Consider the following 14,451-nt stretch of genomic DNA (forward strand, 5'->3'; position numbering starts at 1 on the left):
TCATCGTGGTTCTCATTGCCGAGGTCAGTGTGTGTGTGTTTACACTGGAATTACTCACGTTATGGGGACATACACTTATTCAGTCACATTGTGGGAACTCGACTTCTGTTGGGGGACAAAACCTTAAAACATCCCCATAAAGTAAATCATTACATTTTAGAGTGAAGACTGATGATGTGTTTCAGATGACATACATCCCCCACTAATAATAATAATAATAATAATAATAATAATAATAATAAAAACTGCAAGCAGTGATAAGCGGCCCCTCGCAGCTGCACATCGGGGATCCAGCGGGTCGGGCCACCGGCTCCCCGACGTGCAGCATGCAAGGGTCCGCATATTCCCGCTTGCAGTTTAAAATTTTTTTCTCAATCTCGTTCCTTATTGTTCTTAAAAAAAAAATGCTTTTTTTTGACGGCTTTAACATCTTCAACATCTTTTAACATCTTCAAAAACTCATGAAAGTTGGTGCCTGATGCATGTGCAAAGTTTCGTGAGGCTTGTAGCATATTTTGGACAACATACTTTGGATATTTTGGATAACTTTTTTTTAAATCCCTTTTTGGAGTATGACCTTTCTGCTGAACTCAAGGCCTCAACTTACTTTTCACTGTGAGGCAACTGCTCTAACCAGCACACAATGAAAAAAAAGACTTTTTTTGTTTGTATTGTTGTTGACCTTTGGTTTGATATTAGTAGGACTACATGTAAGAACCTGAACCTGTGTGGCTTACCCTTAGAGGGAATCGCTCTCCGTGAGGCTTATTAAGGGGACTCACCCTTAGTAAACCGTGAACCTCGTGTGTTGTGTTACCTCGGCGGGTAAACCGTGAACCTCGTGTGTTGTGTTACTTCAGCGGGGCTTGAACCTGTGTCTTCATGAGGTTGTTCCCAGCTCGGGGTCGGTGTTGTAGACCACTGGACTATCTTCAGCAGCGAGGGATGAACCGTGGCAGGAAAAAGTGGTTCACGGAATTCACTCAGCGCTTCCAGAGACTCAGCCGACAGTCTGGTTAAGTTTGTTAAAGCACAACATGTGTGAATCGCCAAAAATGGCGACTTAGTTCACCAAGGTTGTTATTAATGGTTCAGATTCCACCTGTTGATGGTGATTAAATTTTTCGTGAAGTTGAAACGTTTGGAGAAATTGAAAAGTTTTGCATCCACAACACATTACAGGAAGATATTTAATATCACTGCAGACCTCCTTGAAAACATGTATGTCTACTATCCAAAGAATGTCTACGGCAAGTTTGGTCCATTTGAATGAATATTTGTGGACGGTGGAGGTATAGGTTGCAGTGAGCCAAAGATTTGTCACAATGCTGCCTAACTCCTGGGAAGGTTGGTGGCGCAGTGGTTAGCAGTGTTGCCTCTCAGTAAGAAGGTTAGGGGTTCAATTTCTCCCTTTGTTATGACTTTCAATGTCATCCAAATTCTGAAAACAAAAGTCATAATACAGCAAAAAGTGACCTAAAAGTCATTTTTGGGTCAGTTTTTGGACGACGTGCTGTAGTATGACTTTTATATCCCATTTTGGACGACATGATATAGCACGACTTTTTGGTCACTTTTTAGCCGCCACACCACGGACACACCAATCACCGAAAACAAATTCTTATGATAACTTTTAATTCCAAACATGTTAAGAGGGCACAGACTAACTTTCAAGTTGGTCTGACAAAATCTGAAGGAGTTTGTTAAAGTACATGTGTGAATCACCAAAACAGGCGACTAAATTCAAAATGATGGACTTACTGTTGAGTTGACGTAATGGTGCAATGTGACTTTTTTGTACATCTCGGTGTGATACACGTGTCCAACAAATTTGGTGCATGTAGGTGAAACCAGGGGCCAGAGCTGCAGTTTAGGGGGCGCTAGCGAGCCGTTTGGCCACGCCCATTTGCAAAACACATCAGATGTATCGTCTCACCAAGCCGGATGTATGTGACACGTTTCGTGAGGGTTCAAGCATCCTTTGACCTGAAACATCAACTTCCTGTGTCACAGCGAAACATCAAAGTTTGCCGCATCGCCATGGCAATGCCCTCTGACAAAGTTGCATGAACTTCTCAATATATTATCATCAATATCTGAAGGCTATTCTGACCCGACTTTAGGTTCATGTCATCAACCAGGTCAACATGGCATGTGAAAGTATGAAATATTTCATTTCCAGTTGCCAGAAGATGGCGCTATGACTATGAGCGAATATTACCATGCAGGTGTCTTCAGGGCGGGGCTGTTATCAGGGGTTTGAGGAAGATTGGAATATGTACATAAAAGTTACAGCAACTTGTAGTTTCATGGCGAAACGCTCAAAATGGTCGCCACGCCACGGGCACACCGATCGATGAAAAAAAATTCTTCAGATAACTTTTCATCCCAAACATGTTAACAGTGAACTGACTCAATTTCAAGTCGGTCCGGCAAAATCTGTAGGAGTTCGTTAAAGTACAACATGTGTGAATCGCCAAAAATGGCGACTAAATTCAAAATGGCGGACTTCCCGTTGAGTTGACGTAACGGTGCAATGTAACTTTTTTGTACGTCGAGGTGTGATACACGTGTCCACCGGATTACGTGCACTTAGGTAAATGTAGCCACCGGGGCATCTCTTTAGGGGGCGCTAGCGAGCCATTTGGCCACGCCCACTCGCGACTCCACTAGAATATGAAATTTTTCGCCGGGAGAGACGAGTGTATCCACTTTCATTCGAGTTTTTTAATCTAACAAAGCCTCCAAAAAGGCAAATCATTTGTATGAAGAATAAGGAAAGAGAAAAATAATTCCTCGGATAACAATAAGGCTTTCAGGCCCTAATAATAACATGGTGGTTTGTGGGGACTGTTTAGTTGCTGGAGCCTCCAGAGGACACTCGAGGAACTGCAGGTTTTAGCATTATGTTTCAACCCTGGACGATCCTGGAAGTCTGTTCGTCTCTCAGACCACCTGAACAACAATCTGCTGGATGTATGCTTGAATTTTGTCCATCAAAGAAGCGCCTGCTCAGTTTCACGGTTGGATTAAGGCGAGGTTTGGGTTTACCGCTCCGATGCAACGTCAGCAGTTGGACTCGCGACGGGTCGGACCTGTTGTTGCTCCTCCTTATATTCCTGCACTTCCTGTTTGAAGCTTCTGCAGCGATCCAATAAAAACGTCCAAAAAAATTACCTTTGAAAATATTTAAAGAAATAAAAGTGATGGTTCAGGACAGTGTTCAGGAAGAGAGTCGACATGATGTCCTCCGGAAACAAAACCGTGTGTGTGTGTGTGTGTGTGTGTGTGTGTGTGTGTGTGTGTGTGTGTGTGTGTGTGTGTGTGTGTGTGTGTGTGTGTGTGTGTGTGTGTGTGTGTAATTGGTCATTAGAGTGAGTGTGTTGATGCGTGTGCTTCTTCGCATACTTTCTAAAGGCCAGTGGTTTAGCTAATGAACCTGCACACACACACACACACACAGACACACACACAGAGACACACACACACACACACACAGAGACACACACACAGAGACACACACACACACACACACAGAGACACACACACAGAGACACACACACACACAGAGACACACACACAGAGACACACACACACACAGACACACACACAGAGACACACACACACACACAGAGACACACACACACACACAGAGACACACACACACACACACAGAGACACACACACAGAGACACACACACACGCACAGAGACACACACACAGAGACACACACACACACAGAGACACACACACACACACACACACACACAAACACACACAGAGACACACACACACACACACACAGACACACACACACACACGCACACACACACACACACACACACACACACACACACACACACACACACACACACACACACACACACACACACACACACACACACACACACACACACACACACACACACACACACACACACACATCATCATCATTTACCTCCCTGCAGCAGTCTGAGGTTAGCATTAGTATGGATGTTGAGCACACAGAGTCAATAACATTATCACTGTGTGTGTGTGTGTGTGTGTGTGTGTGTGTGTGTGTGTGTGTGTGTGTGTGTGTGTGTGTGTGTGTGTGTGTGTGTGTGTGTGTGTGTGTGTGTGTGTGTGTGTGCGTGTGTTAGGTGTGTGTGCGTGTGCGTGCGTGTGTGTGTGTCTCTGTGTGTGTGTGTGTGAACTGAATCATTTAAACTGTGAAATTACACATGTATGATGTGTGCTGCAGCTCTCACTTACATCACGTCATCGTGTGTGTGTGTGTGTGTGTGTGTGTGTGTGTGTGTGTGTGTGTGTGTGTGTGTGTGTGTGTGTGTGTGTGTGTGTGTGTGTGTGTGTGTGTGATGAAGGTCACACTTTCAGCTGTTCAGAGTTTATTCAGCTGCAGCTTCTCTTGCAGCGGTTCTTGTTGTTTCTTTCTAAACGTTCTCAACGCTTCATCAGATTTTAATTTTATCTGCATTTTCAAACCGAAAAAAGTTTATTTGTCAGTAAAAACTTCTTTTCTTCTCTTTGTTCCTCCAGAAGACGTAAATCTTTAAAAACACGTCACTTTTTAAAGACCTGCTGTCGTGTGAACACACCGCAGTTTGTTTTCGCTGAAAATAGTCCTCAACAAATAAACCATTTCCACATTTGTTTAATGAATCATCAGATTTTTAACAAAACAAAACAAAACAGAACAATAAAACAAACAACAGGAAAACAACAAAACAAAACAAAATATCAATCAAAGCAAAAAAAATCAAAGCAAAGAAGAAATTTCCCCTCGGGGATTAGTAAAGTGAATAAAATAAAATAAAAATAAAATAAAAATAAAACAGCAAAACAAAGTAACAACAACATATAACAATAATAACAAAACAAGAATAAACAAAACAATAATTCAAAATAACAACAGGAAACAAAACAAAAGCAAAAAACAAAACATCATAACGACAATAACAAACCAAACAAACACATAAAACAACAACGAAACAGCAAAACAAAACCACAAAATAAAACAAAAAGCAGAACAGCTAACCAGGCTTTAGCATGTTAGCCTAGTTAGCTGTTAAAGCTGCCAACACTGTGATTTAACAAAAACCTGAACTGCCACCTTTAATATTTCATCTCAGTTCATGTTTTGCTGGTCGTGACTCACTCGTTTCTGTTCTCTCATCCTGTTGTTGAGTTTTTTCGACACCAGCAGGTCCGACATGCAGCAGGACGTCCTGCCGCTCTGCAGGAGTTCAGCTCTTAATGTGCACATTTATAAAGAAGGTAACACCACCGGGTTCAACCTGAGATAAACCCTCCAGGTGTCATCGCCCTTTCAGAGATGAAGGAAAGAAACTCTGTGCAGAATGATGTTCACAATAATTATGATCATCTATTTATTTTTATTCTTTTGAATAATTCCATGTTTCTGTCGATAACACGAAGCCTTTAAAGTAACAGTAAAATCCTGCAGCAGCGACTTCACACCAGGTTTTTTTTTCATGATATTGATGCACCAACATCTCACCTGGTTTCAACACCAACATGTTGCACGAGCACATTTGTTACTTCAACAACGTGGGCGGGAAAAGGACACCTGAGTCGTTCTGGTCCTGCAGACGGGCGTCGTCTCAGCGCTGCTTTGCCCGAATCGCCGGTCAGACTGGAAACGCTCGGCTCAGATTTTAAAGTGTAAACGTGTGAAATGGTTTGTTTGAGTGTGTTCGTTTCCTGCCGAGCTCGTCTGGCTGCGTGTTTCTGTCTCGTTCACGCTCTCTGATTTTACGCTTCCTTCTCTGTGTCCTGTTTTCTGTCTCCATTTGTCAGTTTGATATCTTTTCCTGTTTCTCCTCCCGGCTGATCTAATATTAAAAAGTGGGTTTTTTTAATTTTTTTATCTCGCACACAGTTTTCACTTTATTTCCTGTCTGATGAAGTCGGACTGAACAGAACTTTAAACTTCAGACTCTCCAGACTGGAGACTGGATCCGGTTCTGGGTTTCGGGTTCGGGTTTTCGTGGCCGGTCACGTGACGTCTCAGCTGGATTCAAACAAAAAGCAGCAGAAGCACTTAGAGCTTTTAAAGTGGAGGGATGTGTAACATGAATATTACATGACTGGAGCGTGTTGCTCCGTCGCAGCCGAGGAACACGTGACGCAGCAGGATCCTCCACCTCCCGCTGATCCACTACAGGCCCTTTATTTCACATCAGCAGGTGTGCGATCGGAGCAGCGCCGCGGTTACCTGAACATCTGCAGGATCACAGCGGCTCTGCTGACTCGGATGTTGTTTTAAAACCGAAGACGTGTTGAGAGGAAAGTTTGATTCTCACTGAGTCGGTGTTTTTGGGATTATTTTACTGTTTTAAAGTCGTCAGCTGAATCTGCAGCTCCGCTCGGCTCCACGGAGATTTAGTCACCTCCAGCTAGCTGTAAAGGTGTTCGCACCGAGCGCACCACAGGTCGTTTTTAATCCGGTGTTCGTGGAGGATGTGTCACATGACCTGCTCATGAACGTGGACGTGTGTTTCAGCCCTGACGTGGGTTGATGAGGATGAAGACTTTTCACTGGAGTTTCATACAGACAGCGACAGGAACCAGACGGAGAATGAAACAAACAAATATAAAAAACAGTGTGCTGCAGAAAATATCAATAGAGCTCGTTGTTTAGATTCAGATTTACAAACCAACAAAAACCAGATGAAGCACTACAAAAACAGATAAACTACAAAAACAGATAAACTACAAAAACAGATAAACTACAAAAACAGATAAACTACAAAAACAGATAAACTACAAAAACAGATAAACTACAAAAACAGATAAACTACAAAAACAGATAAACTACAAAAACAGATGCAACATGGCCGAAAAGAGACGGAAAACTTCTAGAGATGTAAAACAAACATAAACAGACATAAAACAAACATACAAACAACATAAGAAAGATGTAAAATAATAACAACGCCACTGCTTTTGGTCTGAATGTCTGGTTTCTCTGTTGGAGGAAGGGGGCGGGGCTTTGTTTTTAATCCTTGTAGGTCACATGACCTGCAGTTTGAACTGCAGACTGATGAAGGTTGTGTCGGTTTGGTACTTCAAGATCTAACTGAGACTGAGACGAATGTCTGGATGTAGACTCAGACCAACGTCTTCAAAGCTCCTCTGATGTTTCCTTTTCTTTAGAACATTTTACACTAAAAGGAAAAATAATATTATCTTCCTTTCGTTTAATAAAACATGTCCAAATATAAAGTTCAGTGTCAGCTGAGCATCCTTCAGTGTTTGTGTTAGAAACTCGCAGAGTAAATCTTGACAGTAGAAAGTGAGAAGCGTCACCATGGAGCAGCTTCCACTGCGTCTGCTCCTCGTTAACATGGAGCTCTGTGGTAAGCTCCACCCGGCTGGCACCTCCAGGGCGCCAAAACATCCCACAAACCTTCGCAGACTCCAAAACGCTGCGGCTCCGCAGATGGAAACACGTGTGTGACCGCGCACCGACCTGCACAGAGCAGATGATTGGGTCCCACCGGGAGGCCGTCTGAGCTCTGATTGGCCGGAGCGGGAGGCTGAACTCTGATGTCATCGATTGCTCAAGTTGTTGTTGACGTTCGAGTGTGAGCACGAGTGTGTGTTTTATTTTGGTGCAGAGAAACAAAATATTCAGATGATGTCTGTCTGTGTGTGTGTGTGTGTGTGTGTGTGTGTGTGTGTGTGTGTGTGTGTGTGTGTGTGTGTGTGTGTGTGTGTGTGTGTGTGTGTGTGTGTGTGTGTGTGTGTGTGTGTGTGTGTGTGTGTGTGTGTGTGTGTGTGTGTGTGTGTGTGTCTGTGTGTCTGTCTCTGTGTGTGTGTGTCTCTGTGTGTGTGTGTGTGTGTGTGTGTGTGTGTGTGTGTGTGTGTGTGTGTGTGTGTGTGTGTGTGTGTGTGTGTGTCTGTCTGTGTGTGTGTCTGTCTGTGTGTGTGTCTGTGTGTCTGTCTCTGTGTGTGTGTGTCTGTGTGTGTGTGTGTGTGTGTGTGTGTGTGTGTGTGTGTGTGTGTGTGTGTGTGTGTGTGTGTGTGTGTGTGTGTGTGTGTGTCTGTGTGTGTGTGTCTGTGTGTGTGTGTCTGTGTGTGTGTGTGTGTGTGTGTGTGTGTGTGTGTGTGTGTCTGTGTGTCTGTCTCTGTGTGTGTGTGTGTGTGTGTGTGTGTGTGTGTGTGTGTGTGTGTGTGTGTGTGTGTGTGTGTGTGTGTGTGTGTGTGTGTGTGTGTGTGTCTGTGTGTGTGTCTGTGTGTGTGTCTGTCTGTGTGTGTGTCTGTGTGTCTGTCTGTGTGTGTGTGTGTGTGTGTGTGTGTGTGTGTGTGTGTGTGTGTGTGTGTGTGTGTGTGTGTGTGTGTGTGTGTGTGTGTGTGTGTGTGTGTGTGTGTGTGTGTGTCTGTGTGTGTGTGTGTGTCTGTGTGTGTGTCTGTCTCTGTGTGTGTGTGTGTGTCTCTGTGTGTCTGTGTGTGTGTGTGTGTGTGTGTGTGTGTGTGTGTGTGTGTGTGTGTGTGTGTGTGTGTGTGTGTGTGTGTGTCTGTGTGTGTGTCTGTGTGTGTGTGTGTGTGTGTGTGTGTGTGTCTGTGTGTGTGTCTGTCTGTGTGTGTGTCTGTGTGTCTGTCTCTGTGTGTGTGTGTCTCTGTGTGTCTGTGTGTGTGTGTGTGTGTGTGTGTGTGTGTGTGTGTGTGTGTGTGTGTGTGTGTGTGTGTGTGTGTGTGTGTGTGTGTGTGTGTGTGTGTGTGTGTGTGTGTGTGTGTGTGTGTGTGTGTGTGTGTGTGTGTGTGTGTGTGTGTGTGTGTGTGTGTGTGTGTGTGTGTGTGTGTGTGTGTGTGTGTGTGTGTGTGTGTGTGTGTGTGTGTGTGTGTGTGTGTGTGTGTGTGTGTGTGTGTCTCTGTGTGTGTGTGTGTGTGTGTCTCTGTGTGTGTGTGTGTGTGTGTGTGTGTGTGTGTGTGTCTGTCTGTGTGTGTGTCTGTGTGTCTGTCTCTGTGTGTGTGTGTCTCTGTGTGTCTGTGTGTGTGTGTGTGTGTGTGTGTGTGTGTGTGTGTGTGTGTGTGTGTGTGTGTGTGTGTGTGTGTGTGTGTGTGTGTGTGTGTGTGTGTGTGTGTGTGTGTGTGTGTGTGTGTGTGTGTGTGTGTGTGTGTGTGTGTGTGTGTGTGTGTGTGTCTGTGTGTCTGTCTCTGTGTGTGTGTGTGTGTGTGTGTGTGTGTGTGTGTGTGTGTGTGTGTGTGTGTGTGTGTGTGTGTGTGTGTGTGTGTGTGTGTGTGTGTGTGTGTGTGTGTGTGTGTGTGTGTGTGTGTGTGTGTGTGTGTGTGTGTGTGTGTGTGTGTGTGTGTGTGTGTGTGTGTGTGTGTGTGTGTGTGTGTGTGTGTGTGTGTGTGTGTGTGTGTGTGTGTGTGTGTGTGTGTGTGTGTGTGTGTGTGTGTGTGTGTGTGTGTGTGTGTGTGTGTGTGTGTGTGTGTGTGTGTGTGTGTGTGTGTGTGTGTGTGTGTGTGTGTGTGTGTGTCTGTGTGTGTGTCTGTGTGTGTGTGTGTGTGTGTGTGTGTGTGTGTGTGTGTGTGTGTGTGTGTGTGTGTGTGTGTGTGTGTGTGTGTGTGTGTGTGTGTGTGTGTGTGTGTGTGTGTGTGTGTGTGTGTGTGTGTGTGTGTGTGTGTGTGTGTGTGTGTGTGTGTGTGTGTGTGTGTGTGTGTGTGTGTGTGTGTGTGTGTGTGTGTGTGTGTGTGTGTGTGTGTGTGTGTGTGTGTCTGTGTGTGTGTGTGTGTGTGTGTGTGTGTGTGTGTGTGTGTGTGTGTGTGTGTGTGTGTGTGTGTGTGTGTGTGTGTGTGTGTGTGTGTGTGTGTGTGTGTGTGTGTGTGTGTGTGTGTGTGTGTGTGTGTGTGTGTGTGTGTGTGTGTGTGTGTGTGTGTGTGTGTGTGTGTGTGTGTGTGTGTGTGTGTGTGTGTGTGTGTGTGTGTGTGTGTGTGTGCGTTGAACACTGAACAGTTTCCTCTGTTTGTTTCCAGGCTGATCAGCAGTACGCCAGCAGTGTAGCAGACAACCTGAAGCGCCTGTAAGTCCACCTGCATAACGGGATGCTGTTACTACGGCAACAGACACGAGCATGTGTGTGTTTGTGGTTGTCTCTGTTTGTGTTGTGTTTGATGACTGTTGTGTGCGAGTGTCATCGTGCAGCATCTTAATATGCATCCTCCTTTCTTTATCTTCAACCTCCTCCTTTCCTTTCCTTTCCTTTCCTTTCCTTTCCTTTCCTTTCCTTTCCTTTCCTTTCCTTTCCTTTCTTTTCCTTTCCTTTCCTTTCCTTTCCTTTCCTTTCCTTTCCTTTCCTTTCCTTTCCTTTCCTTTCCTTTCCTTTCCTTTCCTTTCCTTTCCTTTCCTTCCTTCTTTCCTTCTTTCCTTCCTTCCTTCCTTCCTTCCTTCCTTCCTTCCTTCCTTCCTTCCTTCCTTCCTTCCTTCCTGCTCTTAGAATTGGAGAAATATCATGTGACAGGTGTTTGTTTGTTTGTTTGTTTGTTGTCTCACTCTTTTCCTCTCCGTCTCAGTTTTCCTGCAGAGATCCAGTCGGGTCTGTTGGAGGTCGTCTCTCCGTCTGTCCACTTCTACCCCGACTTCTCCCGTCTCAGAGAGTCTTTCGGAGACCCGAAGGAACGAGTCAGGTGTGTTGGCGTGACTTTATTTTATTTTTGTGAGTGTGGTTTTCAGGAAGGTAAACTCCTCTTTCAAAATAAAAGTATTTTTTTTAAATACTGCTTCTACTACGATGAGCCTGCACTCACTCGAGCAAACAGAAACAATTTAATTTACACACATAAAAATACCTCTTCATCATAATCAGGATGAGAATAAATCTTTGTGTAAGAGACATGATATTGAGGCCCCGCCCACATGCGAGACCACACCCCTTTATCTACATGTAGACTAGTTGGACTGTCGTGGACGTGATGATGTTAGCGTTCAAAAGACAAACCTGCAGCGTCCCTCAGAACAATCACTTTTATCCTTGTGAGGACCCTCAGTGACTCCGCCCACTGATCTAAACCTAAATCTGACCTCGGACCGAACCTGGACCCTCAAACGGTCTCATGGTGAGGACCGGACAAAACGTCCTCACTTCTCAACAATGTCCTCATTAAGTCCTCACAAAGATAGGTGAGGTAGTACACACACACAGTTACAGTGTCACCTGGAGTGTGTGTGTGTGTGTGTGTGTGTGTGTGTGTGTGTGTGTGTGTGTGTGTGTGTGTGTGTGTGTGTGTGTGTGTGTGTGTGTGTGTGTGTGTGTGTGTGTGTGTGTGTGTGTGTGTGTGTGTGTGTGTTTAACAGCTCCCCGGGCGTCTGTCAGCCTGTCATGGCTAATTCATGAGTCTCTGAACCACTCTGAGCAAGCTAACTATACACGCATGCAAACTTAACATGCACACTCACACACTCACACTCACACACACACTCACACACACACACACACTCACACACACACACACACACTCACACTCACACACACACACTCACACACACACTCACACTCACACACACACACACACACACACACTCACACACACACTCACACTCACACTCACACTCACTCACACACTCACACACACACACTCACACACACACTCACACACACACACACACTCACACTCACTCACTCATTCACTCTTAAATTGGTCTTCTCGCCTTCTCGTCTCCTTGACATCTTAAAAGGAAACACACTCATCTTAACACGTCCACACTAAACGGGTCAACATGCAGATCGAGGTGACATCATTTTAGTTAATAAACTGCTGCTCCGCCCCCTTGGCTCTGTTCCCGTGGTAACGTCGGACAGGGAGAGGAGGGGAAGGGTAAAAGTAACAGGGATGGATGAAGGAAGGGGGGAAAGAAGATGGAAGATGGAGGAGAGAGAAAAGAAAGGAGGATTTAAAAAAAAATAAAAAAATACATTTCTTGGTCTTCCTCGTCTTCGTCTTCCTCTCAGTCTCATTTCCGCTTAGTTATTTTCATCCGCCTCCTCTGAAGAAGCAGATTTAAACTTGATTTTAAAGCCCTGAAGTGGAGCTTCTTCCTGCAGCTTCTGTCAGGTTTCCTTCCTGCAGAGAGTCTGGAGGGATGAGACGCTTTTCATCGAAAGACGGCGTCGAGAAACTGTGGATGAGGTTCAACTCAAATCAAGACCTGGAGAAAAGCAGTCTGAACAAGTCCTAAACCAAGTCTAAACCAAGTCTAAACCAAGTCCTAAACTAAGTCTAAACTGAGTCCTAAACCAAGTCTAAACCAAGTCTAAATCCAATCTAAACCAAGTCCTAAACTAAGTCTAAACCAAGTCTAAACCAAGTCTAAATCCAATCTAAACCAAGTCCTAAACCAAGTCTAAATCCAATCTAAACCAAGTCTAAATCCAATCTAAACCAAGTCGAAACCAAGTCCTAAACCAAGTCCTAAACCAAGTCGAAACCAAATCGAAACCAAGTCAAAACCAAGTCTAAATCCAATCTAAACCAAGTCCTAAACCAAGTCGAAACCAAATCTAAACCAAGTCGAAACCAAATCTAAACCAAGTCTAAATCCAATCCAAACCAAATCTAAACCAAGTCTAAACCAAATCTAAACCAAGTCTAAATCCAATCCAAACCAAGTCCTAAACCAAGTCCCAAAACCAAGTCTAAACCAAGTCCTGAACCAAGTCTAAACCAAGTATAAATCAGTCTAAATCCAGTTGTAAAATAACTGCTGACTCAGCTCCACCCGCCCGGTGTTACCGTGTCTGTGATCTGAGAATCGGTTGCAGTCGTCGCCCCCTGCTGGGCGGAGACCTGGAGTTTAGTTTCCGACCGGTAAACAGACATTTGATACGCGTTAAATATGAGTAATGACGGTTCCAGCGACACGACAGGTGACGTAACAGAACATTCAGAGACCGTGATCCTCACCGCGGTCTCAGCGACTTCCTCTCCTCCGGACCGACTCCGGTGTTTCCGGGTCTTTGCGTGAAACACGCGAGCGCCGCTGCAGGACGGAAATCCAGAGGAGGACGTTTGAAATGTTTGAGAAGTTTATGTGATGTTAAAACTCAGCCGAAGCATCACGGGGAACATAAAGCGGGATAATCCTGCAGGGGGGGGGCTCTCAGCTGATGGATTTCTCTCTGCGGCGTTTTCACAGTGAAAACTGGCTGTCAGGAAAGAAGTAAATCAGTCTGAGAGCTTCACCATTCGAAGGAAAACGGTCTTCAAGATGCAGAACGTGTCCGAGTGAGACGGAGACGCCGGCGCTGACTCGGCCTGTTTAACACGGTTTGTATGCGAGCGTCCTCCCGTCAGCTGTCTCAGGAGAATCCCATTAAAAGTTTGTTGCTCTCAGCCAGAGACGGAGGACGAGACGGAGGACGAGACGGAAGACACGGAAACGAGACGGAGGACGAGACGGAGGACGAGACGGAAGACACGGAAACGAGACGGAGGACGAGATGGAGGACGAGATGGAGGACACGGAAACGAGACGGAGGACGAGATGGAGGACGAGGCAGAGGACACGGAAACGAGACGGAGGACGAGATGGAGGACGAGACGGAGGACACGGAAACGAGACAGAGGACGAGATGGAGGACGGGACGGAGGACACGGAAATGAGACGGAGGACGAGATGGAGGACGAGACGGAGGACACGGAAACAAGACGGAGGATGAGACGGAGGACACGGAAACAAGACGGAGGACACAGAAACGAGACGGACTCGTGGCGTCGCATTTAAACAGAACTCTCTGCTGCTGAAGGTCGCCGTCACACGAAGGAAACTATCGCTCTCTGGGGATGTTTGTGTTCCTCAGTGGATCTACTTCCCACTGGGGAATGCTGGGATGTCGAAGACTTTCTCGGTGTCATGTTGGAGAACTCTGTTGCCATGACGCCACAGTTCAGGTGACGTGGAACAAATGTTTTCCCCTCAGACAGCTCAGAAGGTCCCGGTGGAACTCAGTGTCGACAGTCTGACTCTGGGGGACGAATTTAACGGTGACACAAAGAAAACCCACCTGGTGTCTCCTGACCTGACGCGTCTTCTTCGGTCTTGGACAGTGAAGCTCCGCCCCCTCTTGAAACGTGATGTCATCAGAACGCCCCGCCCGGCTCGTTGCTTCATCGCCGGAGACTTTCTGAAGACTTTCAAGAGTCTCTGTTTTACAGAAATCTGATGTTTGACCTTCTGAGGTTCTGTTCTAGTTCGGACGTTTTGTGCTTCCTGTTTTGATTTTCAAATGACTCCCCTCTTGTGACTCCACTGTATGGTTGTTGGCCCCGCCCCCTGATTAGTTTCACCTGTCCCTCGTTGTCCTTTCCTCCTTGCTGTATTCAGTCTGAGAACTCAACAACACAAACAGACTCTGAACTCATTTCAACTTTTGTTCCTATAAAATTCATGTTTTTTTTAAATTTATTTAGAGTTTTCAGTTCTTT

At 45.4% G+C, this 14,451-nt stretch overlaps 1 protein-coding gene across 3 annotated transcripts in view; it reads left to right on the forward strand.

The window, feature by feature from the left end:
• Window positions 1-14,451, forward strand: part of mgat4b (alpha-1,3-mannosyl-glycoprotein 4-beta-N-acetylglucosaminyltransferase B) — a 65,505-nt gene that overhangs the window by 30,840 nt on the left and 20,214 nt on the right. For all 3 annotated transcript variants that reach the window (XM_069719526.1, XM_069719528.1, XM_069719527.1), the window contains exons 4-6: window positions 1-23; window positions 10,006-10,052; window positions 10,543-10,656. The exon at window positions 1-23 is cut by the window's left edge and continues 111 nt beyond it. In XM_069719526.1, coding sequence (XP_069575627.1) covers window positions 1-23; window positions 10,006-10,052; window positions 10,543-10,656 — 184 coding nt within the window. The remainder of the gene's footprint in view (window positions 24-10,005; window positions 10,053-10,542; window positions 10,657-14,451) is intronic.

The sequence above is a fragment of the Brachyistius frenatus genome, unplaced genomic scaffold (genome assembly GCF_029030835.1).
Source record: "Brachyistius frenatus isolate BFR_SWC_R1_liver_20210118 unplaced genomic scaffold, ASM2903083v1 Contig_216, whole genome shotgun sequence".
Taxonomy (NCBI): Eukaryota; Metazoa; Chordata; class Actinopteri; family Embiotocidae; genus Brachyistius; species Brachyistius frenatus.